The sequence below is a fragment of the Pelodiscus sinensis genome, chromosome 13 (genome assembly GCF_052426305.1).
Source record: "Pelodiscus sinensis isolate ZL-2025 chromosome 13, ASM5242630v1, whole genome shotgun sequence".
Taxonomy (NCBI): Eukaryota; Metazoa; Chordata; order Testudines; family Trionychidae; genus Pelodiscus; species Pelodiscus sinensis.
The window spans coordinates 33844597-33864334 of NC_143064.1; the positions used below are offsets into that span (position 1 = coordinate 33844597).

The 19738-nt window shown below is 40.5% G+C and overlaps 1 protein-coding gene across 1 annotated transcript in view; it reads left to right on the top strand.

The window, feature by feature from the left end:
- The window catches only part of LOC142831310 (connector enhancer of kinase suppressor of ras 2-like), a 242667-nt gene that overhangs the window by 41895 nt on the left and 181034 nt on the right, over positions 1 to 19738 (top strand). The window contains exon 3 of the mRNA XM_089781719.1: positions 9430 to 9593. Within this exon, the coding sequence (XP_089637845.1) occupies positions 9430 to 9593 (164 nt within the window). The remainder of the gene's footprint in view (positions 1 to 9429; positions 9594 to 19738) is intronic.

The following is a 19738-nucleotide window of genomic DNA, read 5'->3' on the forward strand; positions in this document are numbered from 1 at the left end:
GAAACATACAGGCCTATCAGGGTACATCTACACAGCTGCGTTATTTTGGAATAATGGACATTATTCCAAAATAACTATGTGAGTATCTACACAGCAAGCCTATTATTTCAAAATAATATCGAAATGACGGGCATCTTATTCTGGATTCTGTAACCCTCATTTTATGAGGAATAATGCTGTGTAGACAGGGCAGCTGGAATTATTTCGAAATAAGCGGCCTCCAGGAAATCTGACACGTGCCTTGCTAGCCACTCTGTCCACACTCATCAGAACTCTGTAGTCCCCCTTCCCCAGCAGGCTTTAAAGGCGCAACCACAGAGGCAAGGGCTTGTGGCACACAGCAGGCCCTGACAGCCATAAGCCACAGAGCAGCAGCCTGCACAGCACTGGCAGCCACCAAGAGCGACCCTATTGCTCCCACGGAGCCATCCACAGCTGCAAGGGAACCAGCAGCCAGCTCCCAGGACTCTGCCTGAGGATGGGAGAGGCATGAGCTTTCCTGGTCTGGTGCAGAGATCCTGGACCTCATTAAGGTCTGGGGAGAGGAGGCAAAGCTCTGTGGTCTCTGCACCAGGTGCAGGAGTGCAGATGTCTACAGCTGGATGGCTGGCAGCCTGGACACCAAGGGCCACATGTGCACCCAGGAGCATGTGTGCAGGAAAGTTAAAGAACTAAGGCAGGCCTATGCCAAGGCCAGGGAGCGCAGCTCCTGCACTGGGGTGGCACCTCAGGCCTGCCCACTACATCCTAGGGGGCAGGTGAGTCCCTTCTTGTGGACTCAGGAATGGAGATGCCCATGGTCATCTTCCTGGGGGGCAGAGCCAGTGAGGAGGCAGAAGAAGAGGAGGAGCCGAACGAGGCCAGCAGCTTTTCGATGCCTACCACACAGGAGGTCATGCTCACCCTAGGACCGGTACCCCCACCCAGGATATCTCCTAGGCAGCATCCAAAGCCGGAGAAAGCCCATCAGGTGAGTGCCATTACTTTCCCCAGACACACACGGGTGGAGATGGAAGGTGGCAGCAGGCATCTGCGTGATCCACAAGCAGCTTTCTTGGCCTGGGAATCACACCACAACCTGTGTGCATGGATGCATGTGGAGCACCAGTCTGGCTGCACCAGAGGACCCTTGTGCTCTTGCTCACAGGGTGTCTGGAGAGGCCTGTCTTCCTCCGGACGTGGGGGGACACCCTCCCACCACAAGCCACCACTAGAAGGAGGCTGGGGACATGGAGACACACACAGAGAACAGTTCAGCATCCACTCCTGGGCAAAGTGTGGTGAGGCGGAGGAGCGTCAGCGGTTCACACACACCTTCCTCTAACAACCTCCCAACATCCTCCCCACCTCTCCTCCAGCAGGCAGGGATATTGTCCTCTCACCGTGGGACATCGCCACTGCCGGATCCAGAGTGTGTGCAGCACGGAGGGAAGCCCAGACTCTGCTTGGCCCCCCTCCTGCCCGCAGGCTCCTGGTCTGGCCAGCACCTTCCCATGCCTGCTTGTCCCCAGGATGCGGAGGTAGTGAGACTCCCCCCTTGGACATCTGTGTGCCTGCAGGAAGGGGCCAGCTGTCTAGGCTACACATGGCCTTGCTCTAAGCACATCGCCTTTGTCAGACCCGAGACCTTCCAGTCTCAGCTCAGAGATGAGGGCCAGGCTTCATGCACAATGTCTACCGGGATGATTGACCTTCCCTTTGTTCTACACAGCTGGACCAGCTGTGAGGCGTGTACCATGAGGACCTCCAGAGAGAACATCTCACCACACTGCAAGCCCTGAAGTGCTCCTAGGACCTGAGACTGCAGGAGGATGTGCACTGCCATCCTCGACTGCTTGGTGGCTGCTCTTGCTCCTGCTCCTGCCCCCTGTCTTTTCCCCCTAGCCCCTTCCCTTGGCTACCAGGGAGTCCACGTTACCCAGGTTGATGACTCTGTACAGCAGGAAAGTGTTGATGGCCTTCGTTACCTATAGAAGGAGACACACAGAGAATCACAGGGTTGCCAGGACCCTCAGGAGTTCCCCAAACCAAACACCCCTTCCCTCCCCCCCACACACCAGGAGTAACCTTGACTTGCCCCATCCCCCAGCAGGGCTTTGGGAAGGAAGGATTGAAAAACCTCCCTGGGAAGGGGCTTCCATTACTACCTCCCCCTCCCTAGGGAACCCCATTCCAGCAGCTCACCACCCTTCTGGGACAATAACACAAGAGAGTCAATCCCCCAGTGGAGTGGTGGCTGTCCTGTGTGGCGAGTTTCCAGAGGACGATAGCTACTTGCTTCTGGAGGGAGTGGCAGGTCTCATGTGGGTGTCCTGTTGCTTTAGGGCAGGGGTGAGCCACTCGCACAGCTCCCAGAAGGTGTCCTTTCTCCACTGGAAATTCTGGCGCCACTGCTGGCCGCCCCACCGCTCCATGATGATGTGGTCCCACTTGCTGGAACTGGTGTCCAGTCGCCAGAAGTGGCGGTGCACATTGTGCATGGGAGGGAAGGTGGCATCGAGCTACATGAGCAGTGCCTGGAGAGAGGTGAGGAGGTGCCCCGCAATGAGCTAGGGTCCTTCTCCTGCAGGGCCATGAGGGTAGCCTGCAGTACCTGCAGCAGGAAGTGCAACATGCAGTATAAGAGCCGTCAACCGCCCAGAGGCAGCTCCAGCTCCACAGCAGGAGTGCTGAGATGTCCACAAGGGCAACCGCAGCAGTCAGAGTAATGGCTTAGCTGTCCCTCGAGGTGGGCCCCTTTAAGCATGAGTCTCCAGGAAGTAACTGCATCCTGTTGCCCTCCCTGAAGTGCTTCTGGGCGGCCTTAAATGCAATTCAGCGTCCAATGAGTGTGGACGCTCTATTTCAAAATAGCTCTTTGCTTTTTGATGGGCATTTGATGTGCAGTTGCACTATTTCAAAATAAGCTATTTTTGGAGTTTTTCTTCAGAAATAGCTCATTCCGAAAGAAACATGCAGTGTAGACGTACCCTCACAGTCTGGAGTCAGAGTAAAGGAGTCAGGAATTGCATGTGTGGGCTTTTTAACTCTGCACCTGACTTCCTATGTGACCTTAAGATAATCATTTATGATTGCTTACTCCTATGTAAAATAGGGTTATTACGCCCTACAAAGAGGGTGTTAAGAGTATTAATAAAAATTGTTCAGAAGATTCATTATCATTACATAAAAGCACTATAGGTGCCTAATGTAGCCGTCAGTGAGCATACAAAACCCCTTTTTGTTTCAGCTTGGCTCCCTTTAGACCAAATTATTTTCTCAATATACACTGTGCAAGCCTGTCGTTATTATTTTATTATTCTCAGTACTGCCTCCCCAGTAATATATAATTATTTGGAGGAGCTAGTGATTACCACAGTAATAAAGCACTAGATTACTGATAAGTGAATTCTTAATATATTTTAAGATGCCATGCTAAGAAAAATTCATATCACTCCAGCATAGAAAAAAAACCTCAAACTTTAATCCCCACATGAATGGTTAAAGCAGAGATCCACCCAGATGGAATTCTTCTGTGTGTGTGTTTACTACATACTGTCATGTTATGAGACAGCCTGGTCCTTTGACAGTGAATTTTTGTATTCTTCCATTGTCAGCTGCCATACTGTTTGCACCATTAAGTAAATGTCTTCCAAACCATGCCCTGGGGAGTTATTACAGAGCACTATGAGTCATAAAAACAGAAGATCGTACCTGACATAAAGGCGTATTTAGTGCAACTAGTTACACAGTTTCCTTATCATGCTGTGTCACATTTGTTCAATAGGACAGAGCAAATACTGTTTGCAAAAAACAAACAACAAATCCCCCCCACAGACAGTTCAGCCATTTCTGTGATGGAGTTAATGGGAAAACAGGTGGCTCTGTCAGGCCCTTACATCTTTCAGGTATGGAGCTGACACTTGCAATTTGCAATGAAGATATTGCTAGGGCCAATAAGGAGCCTTTCCCTTTTTCTGTGTATATGCAACCAACTTGTTTTTAAGCCACCAGCCACCGCATGGCATTTCCTAACTTTTGAGAGCAACTGAATATTCTCTTAAACTAGTTTTTTGTATGGAATATTATTTATATCCACAATAAAAAACAAGAAACTTTGCTGGCCTTCCCATTTTTCCCCTAGGCAAACACTATGGCTGTGTCTACACTGGGCCACTTATTCCAGAAAATCAGCCGCTTTTCCGGAATAAGCTGCGAGCTGTCTACACTGGCCCTTGAATTTCCAGAAAAGCAACGATGCTCTACTGTACAAAATCAGTCACTATTCCGGAAAAACTATTCTGCTCCCGCTCGGGCATAAGTCCTTATTCCAGAACACTGTTCCGGAAAAGGGCCAGTGTAGACAGCCCAGTAGTCTTTTCCGGAAAAAAGCCCTGATCGCGAAAATGGCGATCGGGGCGCTTTTCCGGTGAAGCGCGTCTACATTGGCCACAGACGCTTTTCCAGAAAAAGGGCTTTTCCGGAAAAGCAGCCTGCCAATGTAGATGCTCCTCTTCCGGAAAAACTGAAAACGGAATAGTATTCCGTTTTAAGCATTTCCGGAAATTCATGCCAGTGTAGACACAGCCTAAAAGTAATGGAACAAAGTAGCAAGAGAGGCCAGGTCAGTTGTGACATCACACTGAATTTATTTTCCCTATTAAATCACAACATGAATGAGCATAACAACTCATAAGAGATCTTAACAAAAATCTAAAGTAGGAAGTATTTTCAGAAAACACACAAATAATATGAAAGCGTATTGCTTCCTTAAACTAGCGTTAGATAAGATGCCATCATAGCCCATTTTAATATTTTTTTCATTGTTATACTGAAAGAAACTATACATCTTCTTTCCCTCTCATTTCCCTACATTTCCTCCTTGTGATCTTCAGCCCCGAGAACACACGTCAGGAAGCAGGATTATAGGCAGAGAAAGAAATGTGAAAATATGTGGATTTTGCCTTCAAAGAAATTAGACTTAGTTTTCTCTTACAGCTTACTCTGCAGGAGGCAAAATCACTGTCCTAAACAATCAAACAAATGGTTCACTGTGTTCCTGAGCTCACGGGAAAAAATGTTTTTTCATGATCTACAACATAAACCAATAATAAAGCTGCTTTTATGACAGATTGCTCTGTAATCTGAGTCCCTCATCTTTTCTTCTACCTAGCTTCAACTGAATAATCACCTTTCTAAAACTGCTTTAAAGAAAGCTACCATCTGATTGGCTAAGTGTTCCCATCCATTTACCTGTGTATACACAGAGACTGTAATTCTATGTGCATTACTTGATTAGTGACAGCTTACTATTGTAGCTAAAATTTCAGAAAATATTGAAATTTTTAAAATTAATGCAAAGACTGTGATTTACTGGCATACATGTAGGAGAAGAAGAGGCAGCTAAGTTTGTCAAGTGTATTATATCATTAATGATATGCTTAATTCTAGTGTCATTACAGACACATCCATAACAACTGGTCCTGTCTGGTGTTCTTGTTAAAGATGCCACAAGACCAATCATGAAATGTGCAGGTGCAGTTCACTAAGGATAGGTTTGAGGCCTATTGGCCCAGGCGTGGCATGTAGGGGGTGCTGTAGCAACCTCAGGTGTTGGGTATCCCAGCCCCAACTCATGTTGCCTCAGCCCCTGGCCCTGCACCCCGCTCAGCCCCAGGTTCTCAGTCAGCAGCCAGCCCCATTCCCAGGGGCTCTGCTGTCAGGCCCTGCATGCAGGGTCTCATCTGGCCACCAGGCTGCCTGCCCTGTGTGTGGATTTCTGGCTGCTGGCCCCAGCACTCGGGGGTAGTGAGGAGTGCAGACCAGGGCAATAAGGCTGTGCTGCAGAGCAGCTCCACTTCAGATATTGTTCTGTTACCACTGGCTACAGGTTTGGGGGTATTGCCAGTACATATGCCATTATATATGCTGTGTGGATAAATATAGGTCAGTTTCCTGGAATAACTTCCTTTCATGGATATTAATTTTGACATGAAGCTTTAAAAATTAATGTATATTTGGAAAAATTCAATACATTTAAATCACCTAACTGTTGAGTTTACAGTTAGGGTTAAAGATGATTTAAAAAAAAAATACTGACACCCACATCTGCCCTTTTATAACTGCTCTTGATTAGAAAGGAACATTAAAACTAATTTTAGCCTTTCTGTATTTGAATGCTGATTCTGCCCTGACTTGGTATTTTATTTTGATCATTATACAAATGATATATAATTTTAGGACCTTCCTTTTTATTGACAGGGACATCATTAGCACCCCGAGTCCTGACCTAACTCAGCAAAGAAACAACAAACTAGGCCTAGGCATAGGGCACTCTTTCTCTCTCTCTCTCTCTGAAATGAAATGAAATGAAATTCTCCTCTTAGGCTATGATGGATACAAAGGTATGTTTTGAGTTTAGTATTTTTATTCTAAAAATCTCTGTATTCTAAAGAAACAAGCAATGATAGCCCAAATCTGTTATACCCTCTTAGTGTCAGTTTAGGAACATGGCTCTCACTATTTTAGTCACATGGGAGTCTTTGCCACAGGGACACTGCAATTGAAAAGAAAATCAGTGGTAAACCATGACTACTTGGTTAAAGAAAGGAAAAGGCAATATTAAATAAAGCAAAAAATAAACAATAATGGTTACAACTGTCACAGTTTCTTTTCAATGCTTCTCCAAGGAGACATTTAACAGAGATTACATTCTTGAGAGTGGGCTTGCTTCTTGTGACACACTCTATTTTGTACTGGTTGAACTTCTCTAGTCTGACACTCTCTGGTCTAGCAACATCCATGGTCCAACATGATTTAAGTTATCTGGAAGTCCAATTATCAAGGTTGTGGCCAAGTTTCCAATGGTCCCATAAAGTTTATTTACCAGCCTTGGCTCTCAGTGTTCTGTGCTGTTATTTAGCTCTAATGTACTCCTAAATGTCTTCTAAGAGCCCAGTAAGCAGTGGAAGTGTTGGTAATGCTGCTAGAGAATATTGAGATCCTGTGGTCTGGCAAATTTTCTAGTTCGGCACCAGTCAGGTTCCAAGGGTGCTGGATTAGAGAGGTTCAACCCGTATTTGGTAAAAGAAGCTGCTTATGTATTTCCAGATAATTAATTCATTCCCTCATTAAATGTCTATAATTTATACACAAATGGCTTCTGGTATTGGTAATTATCTAGCAAGATAGATAGTACATAAAGCATATTTTTGTTTATATAGTAGTGATATTATGAAGTTATTACATTAGAAGCTGCATTTTCTCATTTCTATAATAACCTGAATTGCTGAAAAGATTAGTTTGTTGTTTATGAAAAAAGTAGCATCTAAAAAAAGATAACCAATATCATGGTAGTTCTAGTTTTACGTGAGTACATTGTGCAACTGAAGCTTTCTGTAGCTTCTTTTATGTTGTGTTAGAGTGCATCTACACTGCAGGGCTTAACTCAAAATAAACTACGCAAATTGAGCTATGCCAATTGCATGGCTTATTTTGAAACAGGAAGTGTCTACACAGCTCTTATTTCGAAGTAGAGCACTCTTCCTCCAACTTCCCTTATTCCTCATACAATGAGGGTTACAAGAGTCGGAATAAGAAGTCCTCCAGCTTAACAGTATTTTCACACTATTTTGAAATAACTGCTTGCTGTGTAGACGTGGACTAAGTTACTTTGGAATAGTGTTGCAGTGTAAACATACCTTTAGTAAGGAAGTTTAAAGCATTTCTACAATGCAAGATAATGATTCATATTCATTACTTTGCTTTTTCAGACATTACTTATGTATGTTTATTTTCTCGCCTTCATATAGTCCTCCCAGATTTGTCAGTGCTTTTCCATCATTTACTTAGTTCACCTATGCTGGTAACACCATGCTTCTGTAGATTCTATGGGATCTAGAGGTTAATACAGAGGGATGCTTTATCTTCCTTGGGTGTCCTGGACCTTCTGGAGTTTTTATATTGACTGCTTCTTCCACTATAGGAGGAAGGCATCAGAAGAAGACGAGCACTCAGTTTAACGGAAAGATCTATGGTAAACTCTGCTGGTTGAAATTCAGTTTCATGAACTTTAGCAAGAGGGAAAGATTTGTATGACCCAAAGGCAATGTAGGCCAATGTCCATGTACCATTCTACCTGGCCATATTTTAAGTTCAATTCTTGAGACGACTTTGATACTTGAACTTTCACTAGATAAGAAATAGGTTTCAAGATTTATATTCTGGACATTTTGTATATGCAGTACATATATCCTTGCCTGAAATTTAAAGCATATATTGATGTAAAACAGTTTTTAGAGGGATTTATGCTTTTTCTGATCTAGGCTTAAGTATACTATGGGTACTACTTTACAATGGGTACTATTCCTCTTGCCAGATGAACTCTGAATTAGGAATGAAAATATAATTCTAGGCACGTATATTTTCTTAAATATTTGTCTAATTAAAGATTCTAGGTCTTTGGTAGAGACCTTAACATTTAAGAATTGCTTCTCAAGTCCTGGTAAATCAATCTGTTGAACTTTAAAGCATATCTGAACATAGTGATAGCAACACTGCCATATAGGCTGAGAATGCATAGGAACAGAAAGACAATTCAAGTGCAAGGTCTCCTAAAGAGCCTTAGAAAAGAGATCCCAGGCTATGCGTTTGATTTGGCTTTGCTTTTGACTAAGTCTGTTAATATCTATGAAAGCCTACTTTTAAATAGCATTGTCTCCAAATGTGAAATGCTGTCTCTAATAGAATTATTACACTTGAAAATTATGCTTCTGGGAGTAATGTAATAGAAATGGCAAACACTATTTTTGAATACTATGATGTCATTATTGGTTTCTATTAGAATTTAAATTGTTGATTTTTATCCATATATCACAGGATGAGACTGTGACTCTCTCTGTGATTCTGAGAGAGAAGCAGTGAGCTGTGGCACTGAGATAGAGGTCTGTTCATAAGGGAAGGAACTTCTGGCAAAATGCCCTTCATAAGGGGCCTGCAGGCTTAGAATGTTTCCCTACCATTTAGAAAAGAAATAATTTGACCTTCAGGCCATGCTGTATAGCTCATCTTCCTAACTCACAAGGATGCTATAAAAGCTAATGTTTAATGAAGGAAAGGAATACTTTCTGAGCTTAATTTTTTTTAGCCAGTCATTTTCTGGTTAGGAGTAGCTGCTGACTTTAATTTTTAATTTGGTTGTAATTTTAATTTTTGGTTATGGTGCCTTTGATTAGACCATGATAGATATTTTTCAGTTGTATCTACATCAAAATAAAAAAAATTAAAATGGAAGCATGACTGGCTGACAGAAACCATATTGGCATAAAGCACATTCATCCTTAAGAATCACAAAAGTGTAGTATGTCTCAGCTCGAAAGGGAAATAGTACATTGAATTACAGTTTTGATATTCATGGCCATTATTCTCTGAACATGCATTTTTTTTAACTAGGCCTTGATGACTGCCTCCAGCAATACATTAAAAATTTTGAAAAGGAAAAAATCAATGGAGAACAGCTGCTGCACATCACTCATCAAGAACTTGAAGAACTGGGAGTCACCCGCATTGGACACCAAGAATTGATCTTAGAAGCAGTTGATCTGCTTTGTGCATTGGTAAGTAGACTGTTTTTGGGGACATTCATATTAATAATAAAGGTGTATGTATCTCATCTCCTAACCGAAGGTCATGAAGGCTGCATCGCATACAACACCTCCTCCAATTACTGCTTTACTTAAATATTGTCTTAGTGCTTCAAAACAGGATTTATTTGCAGAAGCTTTTGTAAGTAGAAATGAATTAACCATGTATTTTCTGAAAATTTTAAAATTATTTTTAGTTTTTTCCCATTAATTGTCATTTAGTCTTTTTCCTTTAGCTTCTTGAGTGCCATATTCATATGCCATGCATGATCAGTACTGGCATCCTTATGGCCTATGATTGTATGCCATATGTCCTCAAGTTCCACTGAACTTTACGCTAGTGCAGTAAACCATGTATTTCCTGCATGTGTAAGACATGCCTGCCAACATTCAAGGAGCTAATACAGAAATTTCAGATGTAGTGTTATTTAGGCTGCAAGATTATTTACAGCCGGTCCCCAAGTTGTGAACGGTCGATTTACGACCGTTCGCAGTTACGACCAAAGCAGTCATAAATGGCGGACCCTGAGTTACGAACAGTCGCGTGTGACTCAATGGGGTCTGACTTACGAACGAACCGAGTTACAACCAATTGCTTGGTCCGTAACCGGTTCGTAAGTCGGGAAGAGACCGTACAATTATTTTTAAACCATTTTTGCACAAATCAACATAGACGTTACCTAAATATTAAATACTGACATCTTGTGATCAGTTTACTAGCTTTGTAGTAGCACAGTTGTATTGCCCAGAAAACTCAAGCTTGGAAGCAAATTTGTTTTCTGGCTGGTGAAAAGTTACTCTTACATATATCCTATCCAAGGTGTCTGGATGCCAAGAATATACTGTACTTTTTTGCTCTTAAAGTGCATCCTACAAGCTGATAAAATTAAATGTGCTGGCACCAATCTTAAAAAAAATCAAAGGTTATCTCAAGTTGTCCATGTAAGAGATTATAGGCAGAGGAACTTGGATACAAAAGAGTATAAATAGTAATTAAAAAGAGGGGTATGTTTCTTATGTGATGAATAGTCTGGTAGCTCAGACTGCAAATTTTTAGGTATGTTGCGCCTCATGTACAGAAAGCAGCAACAGCTTTTTTGATAGACGTGCCACTTAGGTATTTATCAAGGATGGAGGTGGTGGTGTATAGCTGGAGCAAGGTATGCCAATGCAAATTTTTTCAATATGTATAGCCTCATGAAAAATCACTGTCATCTTGGACAATCATCTAGAAATCTAACTGACATTTTTTGTGACAGTAAAGACTGCACTCCATTCAGTAGGTGATTCTGGCAGCAGTGGGTGGTGCTATTAAAATATTTTAATTTGGGCTGTCAAATGGTTTTTAAAATGAATTAGGATTAATAGCAGTTTTAATTGCGCTGTTAATAAATAATGGATACCATTCATAAATATTTGTGGATGTTTCTACATTTTCAAAATACTGATTTCAACTACAACACAATCCAAAATGTACAGTGCCCACTTCATATTATTATTTTGTTACAAATATTTGCACTGTACGAAAGAAACTAAAGAAATAGTATTTTTCAATACTTGATATAAAATACTTGAAAACAACACCACAAGCAGTGAAATCTGGTAGGTACAGATACTTTATTAAACAAAAACTATGTGACTGTGATGTGGTGACATGCATAGCATATACTGCCAACTCTTCTAATAAAGGGATTTGAAATTGTCCTTTGAGACTGCAGAAAAAAAAAGACAACACATCAAGAGCGTGGTTTAATTAGGCAGCAGTTTCATTAAGCAACATATCTGAGAACCAATAACTTGTACATTGCAGGTAATCTTATTGTACTATGTTCTGCTTCATTCCAGCAACATTTCTAAGATCCTGCCACCCTGCCTCATCAGAGAAAAAGTTATCTCTCTGGTGCACAGGTTATTAGGGGCTCCAGCCACATGCCCACCTTCTTCAGGAAATGTTATCCTCTAATGTTTCTAATTCCACTATCAGGTAACTGGACAGATACAGATCGATTACCTGCACTGTGCACCAGCCAAGTTTTGATGGAAGTTAACTTAACTGTCTAACTTACATATCAGAACCTGAAGAGTAAGAGTAAGGCAGAAATGCCATAGTGCCTAGGCCAATCAGGTAGTGAGGAAAAATTATTTCCTGGTCCCAAAGGCAATACGCATGATGCCCAAAGCTAAACCCAAAAGACCTGACCCATCCCTAATTCTTAGTGGGAAGCTTTTCTTCCTATGTAAAATGGTGCTCAGAGCTAAAGAAAAGGCTGATAAATAATCCCATGAAGTGTGCAGGGGTCAACAGGATTTGCTACATCTTTGTGTCCCACTAGAGAGGCCAGAGACCCAGCTCTACAAGACCACTAGAGCACTGAATGCCCACAGGGTGGGGAGTGGTGTGTACACCTTACAAAAGACAAGTGATTTCTTTTGCCAGCTGGCCTAGACATCCCACCTCTAAGTCTGGGAGATAGGAGGGACATTTTAGTTGTTTCGTCTCCAATATAATTTTAGCTTTTCCACTCCTGCTTCAAAAAAATGTTCCTGCAGTTTGAGGCAGCTTACTGCACTTTCATTTTTCTTCTACCTGGTTCCTTGCATTGGCTTTAAGCAGAAATAGTAAAAGGAGTCACAAGAGGTTATTTCTCAGCTTAGATTTTACCTGATTTCTCAACTAAAAGGAGTTCAGACAAGATTGATAAATAATGGAGAAACCACCAAACTTTGACTATTCATCTGACTGCATCTTTTGAGGTTTGTCCACTTAAAAAATTCTACAACACTCTCTCACTGTTAAATTCTAGAGTTACAAAGGGAGGGTGTGTTCAATTCAATAAAATCTGTTTTATCAAAATCAAAATGATATTTGGGTTATGAAGGAAAACAAAATACACAATTGAAAACTGAAATTCTGAATATTAAATCTTGGGTAATACTACAAATTCCTGCTGGAGACAGGTTGATGGTATTAGGTATTTGGGTGATCAAACTTCTAGAGGCTGCAGCTATGACAGTCTGTTCTCACTGGGGATCTCCTCCCAAAGCTCAAGTTTTATATTAATTTCTGTCTGTATAATGGAGACTTGGCTTCCAAAGCTTGTGTAGTGTTAAGCATCAATCTTTTAATATTTCCACAGTACAATATGGCTGCATGGATGAGTTTCAGTAAGAATATTCATTAAATCCTTTAAAAGCTATTTTCTCTGTAAAGAGGGATCAGAAATGTTGCTTTCTGTTAACTGAATTCAAGGATATTGTTGACTCTTTTCTGACAAATGGGGGGAAATCTGTTGAATCTTTGTGTGACCTATCACAGAAACATCTCCTTCTGAAACATGATGTGAAGAAACAAAGTGACATTGCCACATCTGGGGATTTGTCAGTATACATGCACAGTCACCAGAAAACATTTTAAAATGAATAAAGCTGAATAGTAGACTTTCAGAATCAGAGAGGATCACTCTTTAACCTTAAGATTATGAATGTCCTTTAATGGCAGCCATGTCGTACATTTCAGGAAAGAGTCAATCCCTACCTCAACCACAGAAATGAAAATGTTTAAAACGTAAAAAAAAAAGCGAATAGTCCTGCAGCACCTTAAAGACTAACAATAATGTAAATGGTATCATGAGCTTTTGTGGGCACACCCTGCCCATGAAAGCTCATGATACCAGTTTTTTGTTTGTCTTTAATGTGTCGCAGGACTATTTGCCTTTTTTAAAGTTTTTTTTTTCTAATTACAGACTAACATGGCTACGCCTCTGAAATTTTTAAAATATTTAAAATATTTTTTAAATCTTTTCAGTCCTGTGGATATCTAGGGGAAGGTATGAAGACGTTTCAGGGCATTGTTAGAGTTGAATCCTGACTCTGTGTAGCTAGTTCAAGAGCCCTGAGCTGGAATCTAATGGAGTGGATGGCTTGACTTCCCCTCACAACTTCTTGGTGGATTTAGTAGTTAAGGAATGGGTTTTTTTTCTGACTCTTGGGTCCAGGAATAGACTCAAGGTCCCACTTGGCTATGTGAGCCCAACCTGGTCCCCAGCCAATAAGCCCCATGCCAGAAAGTGGCCCCAAATCACTTCTCATTTCCATCTTCTTTCTTTTTTTAATACATTCTAGTTAATATGATTATATTGTATGTAATTTCATGGAGAGGTTGCCAAAGAAAATAAAACTCTTTAACTGCTACACAGAGATGCTGCAAGGTAGAGAATTTCTGTAAACTACACTCTCCTCTTGTCTCGGTCAATAGTCATGGACAGGGGAATCCATTCACTGTGAGTTTGTTGCCATCGGACTGCAGTGGGCAGACACAATGGATGAGGAGGGGATGAAAGTTGGAGGAGGTATGGGCTGCATCAGAGAAAGGAACAAATATATTGTCTGGGGAGGGTTTAAATGAATGGTTAGATCCAGGAAACCTGAGGTGGAGGCAGGATTTGGGGGTGGGGCAAATACAAGAATGTATTGCTCTGGCTTTCTTCACTATTCTCCCTCCCATCACTGTCAATGGGTCTGCACAGCAGGGTATAGATTAGGACAGAATTTGGCCCCATATACTTACAGAGATTTATTTGTACTGGTCAAGATGTGGCCTAAGATCTTCAAATTATCAAATAAATTAACATTTTATTGGTCAACAGTAGATATGTACTATATCTTGTTGCATGGAATATTTTCACCACTGCTGTGGAGGACAGCAAAGAATTATTACTATGCACATTACTTGTTTTAATTAGTGTGGATTACTTTACAGATAATAATCCCATGGAAAAGTAAATTCTTATCATCTGATACTCTCATTCTTTTTTACAGTCAAAAATCTCTTTATGATCTGAAAGGAATTTTAATTTAGATAAGCAGAATCACTAATCCTAGGCTTTGAAAATGCATGCAAACCAGTGTGGTTTCTGTATAAAATATTTTCAAAACATTTGGTGCATGAAGGATGAATATTAAAAATTACAAGATGTACATGTAGGCTGTGTCTAGACTGCATCCCTTTTCTGTAAAAGGGATGCAAATTAGACACATCGCAATTGCAAATGAAGTGGGGATTTAAATCCCCCCGCTTCATTTGCATAAACATGGCTGCCGCTTTTTTCCGGCTCGGAGCTTTGCCGGAAAAAAGCGCCAGTCTAGACGCGGATCTTTCACAAATTAAAGCCTTTTCCGAAAGATCCCTTATTCCTTATTTTAAGAAGAATAAGGGATCTTTCGGAAAAGGCTTTATTTTCCGAAAGATCCGCATCTAGACTGGTGCTTTTTTCCGGTAAAGCTCTGAGCCGGAAAAAAAGCGGCAGCCATGTTTATGCAAATGAAGCAGGGGGGATTTAAATCCCCGCTTCATTTGCAATTGCGATGTGCTAATTTGCATCCCTTTTACGGAAAAGGGATGCAGTCTAGACACATCCGTATTGTTAGAGAAGGGCAATTTTTGCTGACTTTTGAAAAATTCTCCATCTTAAGCACATCACTCAAACTCATCTGAAGAAGTAGGTTTTGCCCATGAAATCTCATAATACTATAAATATTTGTTAGTCTCTAAAGTACCACAGGCCTACTTGTTTTTAAAGTTATGGACTAATATGGCTACCCCTCTCAAACTTCTCCAGGAAGCACTTTTGTTTATTTAACAATATTGGTCCGTGAATAAGGCATATACTCTTGTAGTCCTATTCCATATGTGACCTTTTCAACCAAGTAATAGCATCAGGAATCTAAATTATTAGTAACTCAAGGAAATAGTAAAAACTGTTCCCAAGTTCAGATACTCAAGTTTATAAAACAAGTGTTTAGAAGACCATGTGTATATTATGGATGGTTTACTTTTCCAGTTCAAACTAAGCACTTAGAAAAATGGAAAAAATTATGATATGAGCATCTAAAAAGTAGGATTCTTCAATGATCTCTCTATTTTTATCAAAAGTGGCTATATGTTGCACTTCAAAGATGACATACCTGATGCAAGATGCGGCAAGGAAAGGTACTATATAAATGCCTAAAGTTATAAGGCATGGCAGCATTAAAAATTGTAAGGTTCCTTGGTCTTAGAGAATACCTGCTGTGAGCTAAAAATATCAATGTAGCATGATGATTAAACTATCTAACCTAATTATTCTACAAGTTTGGGAGCAATAAACAGTAATACAACATTAAAAGTGCCATTCTCAAGCAAAAAGGACCAAAAGATGACAGGCAATTTCCAGAAATCTGATTTCTCACTGTTGCAAACAAAATATTGACAAATAGTCTTAGTCAATCCCTGGAAAAATCAGAATCTGTGTACTTCCAGAGCTATGGGGCAATCTTTGATTATAATGAATAACTACTCATATGAATTTTGCCATTCAAGAATATTATGGGAATGATAGAAAAGGCTTACATAGTCTCTGTTGTCTTGCCAAATGCCTTCCTTGTTATTGGCACTTTTCAGAAATTGTGAATGATTGGTTCAGATAGACAGCATTGTCTGACAACTTCATTAACATACAATTAGGCAAGAGTGTGCAAACTGAAAAATGATTTTTTCTGTATTGCAAATTGTATTAAACAAGGGGGCCATCACCCTCCAAGCTGTATTTGACATTTTCTTTGCAGATATATTCAGGACCTTGTAACCTGCCCTTGGGAGTAAAGCTTAGATGTTTCTCATACAGACTCTTTCATGCAGACAAAAGATGTTAATCAGTGAAGGCATTGGAATCTTTTATTGAAGAATTGCTCTTTCCAGATGATAGTGAACTTTAGCTCTTTTAGAGTAAGATAAGGTGCATCTCATTTTGCTGTTGTCTCTGAAAATTTGACTTGAAAATTAATATTTTAAAGACTAAAGTTTTGTATTGGCTAGCATCAAATCTTATGTGAAGCCATCTATCAGAATTAATAGTACAGTGCTCAACAAAAGTTAACACCATGGGAATGTCTGCACAAACATTTCTTTAATATAAAGCTAGCTTTTTAGCTATTATGCATCTGCTTTCTGAACTTATATAAAAGCAACATGGCACCTTCATATAAAGATCAAACTGCAAAGTGTGGCAATACTCTCCCATATTATTCCCATATTAGCACTGTGACATAGGTGTGGTATGGATTTAAAGTTAAAAGTGTTGTACAACTGTTGTATGAAGCACATGAGTCCACAGTAACAAATAGGTAGCATTTAGGGGTACATCTAGACTGCACTCTAAAATTGAAAGAAGATACACAATTTGCACTACATATCTTATTTTGATTTTATTTTGAAATAGGCTATTTCAAAATTTGGTGCATCTACATGGCACCAAATTTCGAAATAAAACACTATTTTGAGACATCCCTTATTCCTCATGGAACAAGGTTTACAGAGATGCCAAAATAGCATGTCTGTTATTGCAAAAATTATTTCGAATTAGTGGATGCATTCCCAGGACATGGGTTACCTATTTCTCAATACCTCTAGCATCCCAAAATAGCCTTGCAGTCTAAATGTACCCCATCATGTGTTCAGAGTTATACATAAAGCAAATTATCGTGTACTGTATTACATTAGACTCTTTTAGTAACCAAATCTTACAACTCCTTTGGGACCAGAAGGAGTTTGGGCCTGTTCCATTATCACCTATTTGGGAAGTACTTCTGAACCAGATAAGTAGTTTCAAGGAACAATAGGAAGAATGAAAGGCCACCTGCTATACCACATGAAATTGTGAGGGAGAGTCAAATCTCAGATACAAATTCCTAATTGGATCTTTTGGAACATTAATGTCCCTCAGCCTGTGGAATTGGAAAACTGGTAATTACAGGGCTCCTAACTAAATATTAATATGTAAACACACTGGCTAAATGTGTTCTTCTACTCCCTATTGGGTTGTCCAAGTGGGGGGAAAAGAGCCTACTGCTGCTATCAACTAAAAGAGCTACTCCTGTATATAAAGCAATAATTCTGTACTTTGGTACCAAAGGTCCATATTAAATCTTGGTTAGCAACTTCTGGTGAGAATCATTACGTACACAAAATGTCAGATCTTCTTTTCAAGGATAGGTAAAAGGAAATGTATCCAAAGAGAAGCTGCTGGGGAACCTGTCCTTAGCCTCACTGGTGGCTGTTTTGAAATCATTTCAGGAAGGCAGATTTTGGTAAGCTCAGAGAGCTGGTAGGTAATGTCCCATGGGAAGCAAGACTATGGAGAAAAACAACTGAAGAGAGTTGGCAGTTTTTCAAAGGGACATTATTAAGGGCCCAAAAGCAAGCTATTTCACAGCATAGGAAAGATAGAAAGCATGGCAAAAGACTGCCATGGCTTAACCAGAAGATCTTGCATGATCTAATAATAAAAAAGGAGTCATATGAAAAGTGGAAACTAGGATAAATTAAAAAGGATGAATATAAGCAAACAATACAGGTATGCAGAACAAGATTAGAAAGGCAAAGGCACAAAATGAGCTCAAATTATCTACAGACATAAAGGGAAATGAGAAGACTTTCTATAAATATATTAGGAGCAAGAGGAAGACCAATGACAGGGTAGACCCATTGCTCAGTGAGGAGGGAGAAACAGTAACAGGTAACTTGGAAATGACAGAGATGCTTAATGACTTCTTTGTTTCAGTCTTCACCAAGAAGTCTGATGATGAAGGAATGCTAGTGAGAATGGGGTAAGTTTAGAAGACAAAATTTAAAAAGAACAAGTTAAAAATCACTTAGTAAATTTAGATGTCTGCAAGTCACCAAGGCCTGATGAAATGCATCCTAGAATACTCAAGGAGCTGATAAAAGAGGTATCTGAGGGTACGTCTACACTAGCCCCCTAGTTCGAATTAGGGAGGCTAATGAGGGCAACCAAAATTGCAAATTAGCATGTTCCCAGGCGGTCGCCATTTTGGAAACTGACTAGCCCGGAATAACTGCCGGCGTCTACACGTGGCAGTGAAGCAGGAGTTTGAAGTAAACCCCTAACTCAAATTAGCTGTTACTCCTCGTGGAATGAGGTTTAACTGCTAATTCATGTTAAGGGGTTTACTTTGAACTCCCGTTTCACTGCCACTTGTAGACACGGGCAGTTATTCCGGGCTAGTCAGTTTCCAAAATGGCGACCACCCAGGAACATGCTAATGAAGCACGGGATATTTAAATCCCACGCTTCATTTGCAATTTTGGTCGCCTTCATTAGCCTCCCTAGTTCAAACTAGGGGGCTTGTGTAGATGTACTCCGAGCCTTTAGCTATCATCTTGAAAAATCATGGAAGACAGGAGAGGTTCCAGAAGACTGGAAAAGGGCAAATATAGTGCCCTTATATAAAAATGAAAACAAGAAAAATCCAGGAAACTACAGACCAGTCAGTTTAGCTTCTGTGCCAGGGAAGATAATGGAATAAGTAATTAAAGAATTCATTTGCAAACACCTGGAAGATAATAATGTGATAGGTAACAGACAGCATGGTTTTGTAAAGAACAAATCATGTCAAACCAATCTGATAGCTTTCTTTGATAGGATAATGAATCTTGTGGATAAGGGAAAAGTGATGGATGTGGTATACATAGACTTTAGTAAAGCATTTGATACGGTCCTGTGTGATATTCTTATCAATAAACTAGGCAAATCCAACTTAGATGGGACTACTATAAGGTGGGTGCATAACTGGCTGGATAACCATTCTCAAAGAGTAGTTATTAATAGCTCACAAACCTGCTGAAAGGGCATAACAAGTAGGGTTTCACAGGGGTCTGTTTTCAGACCAATTCTGTTCAATATCTTCATCAGCGATTTAGATATTGGCATAGAGAGTATGCTTATTAAGTTTGCAGATGATACCAAGCTGGGAAGGGGTGCAACTGCCTTGGAGGATAGGGTCATATTTCAAAATAGTCTGGACAAATTGAAGAAATGGTCTGAGGTAAATAGGATGAAGTTTAATAAGGACAAATGCAAAGTTCTCCACTTAGGAAGGAACAATCAGTTTCACACATACAGAATGGGAAGCCACTGTCTGGGAAGGAGTACTGCAGAAAGGGATCTAGGAATCACAGTGGACCACAAGCTAAATATGGCTATGTCTAGATTATGAAGAATTTTCCTTAAAAAAGGAGGTTTACACTTTTTTTTTTAAAAAAAAAAAAGGTTTTTTCTCCC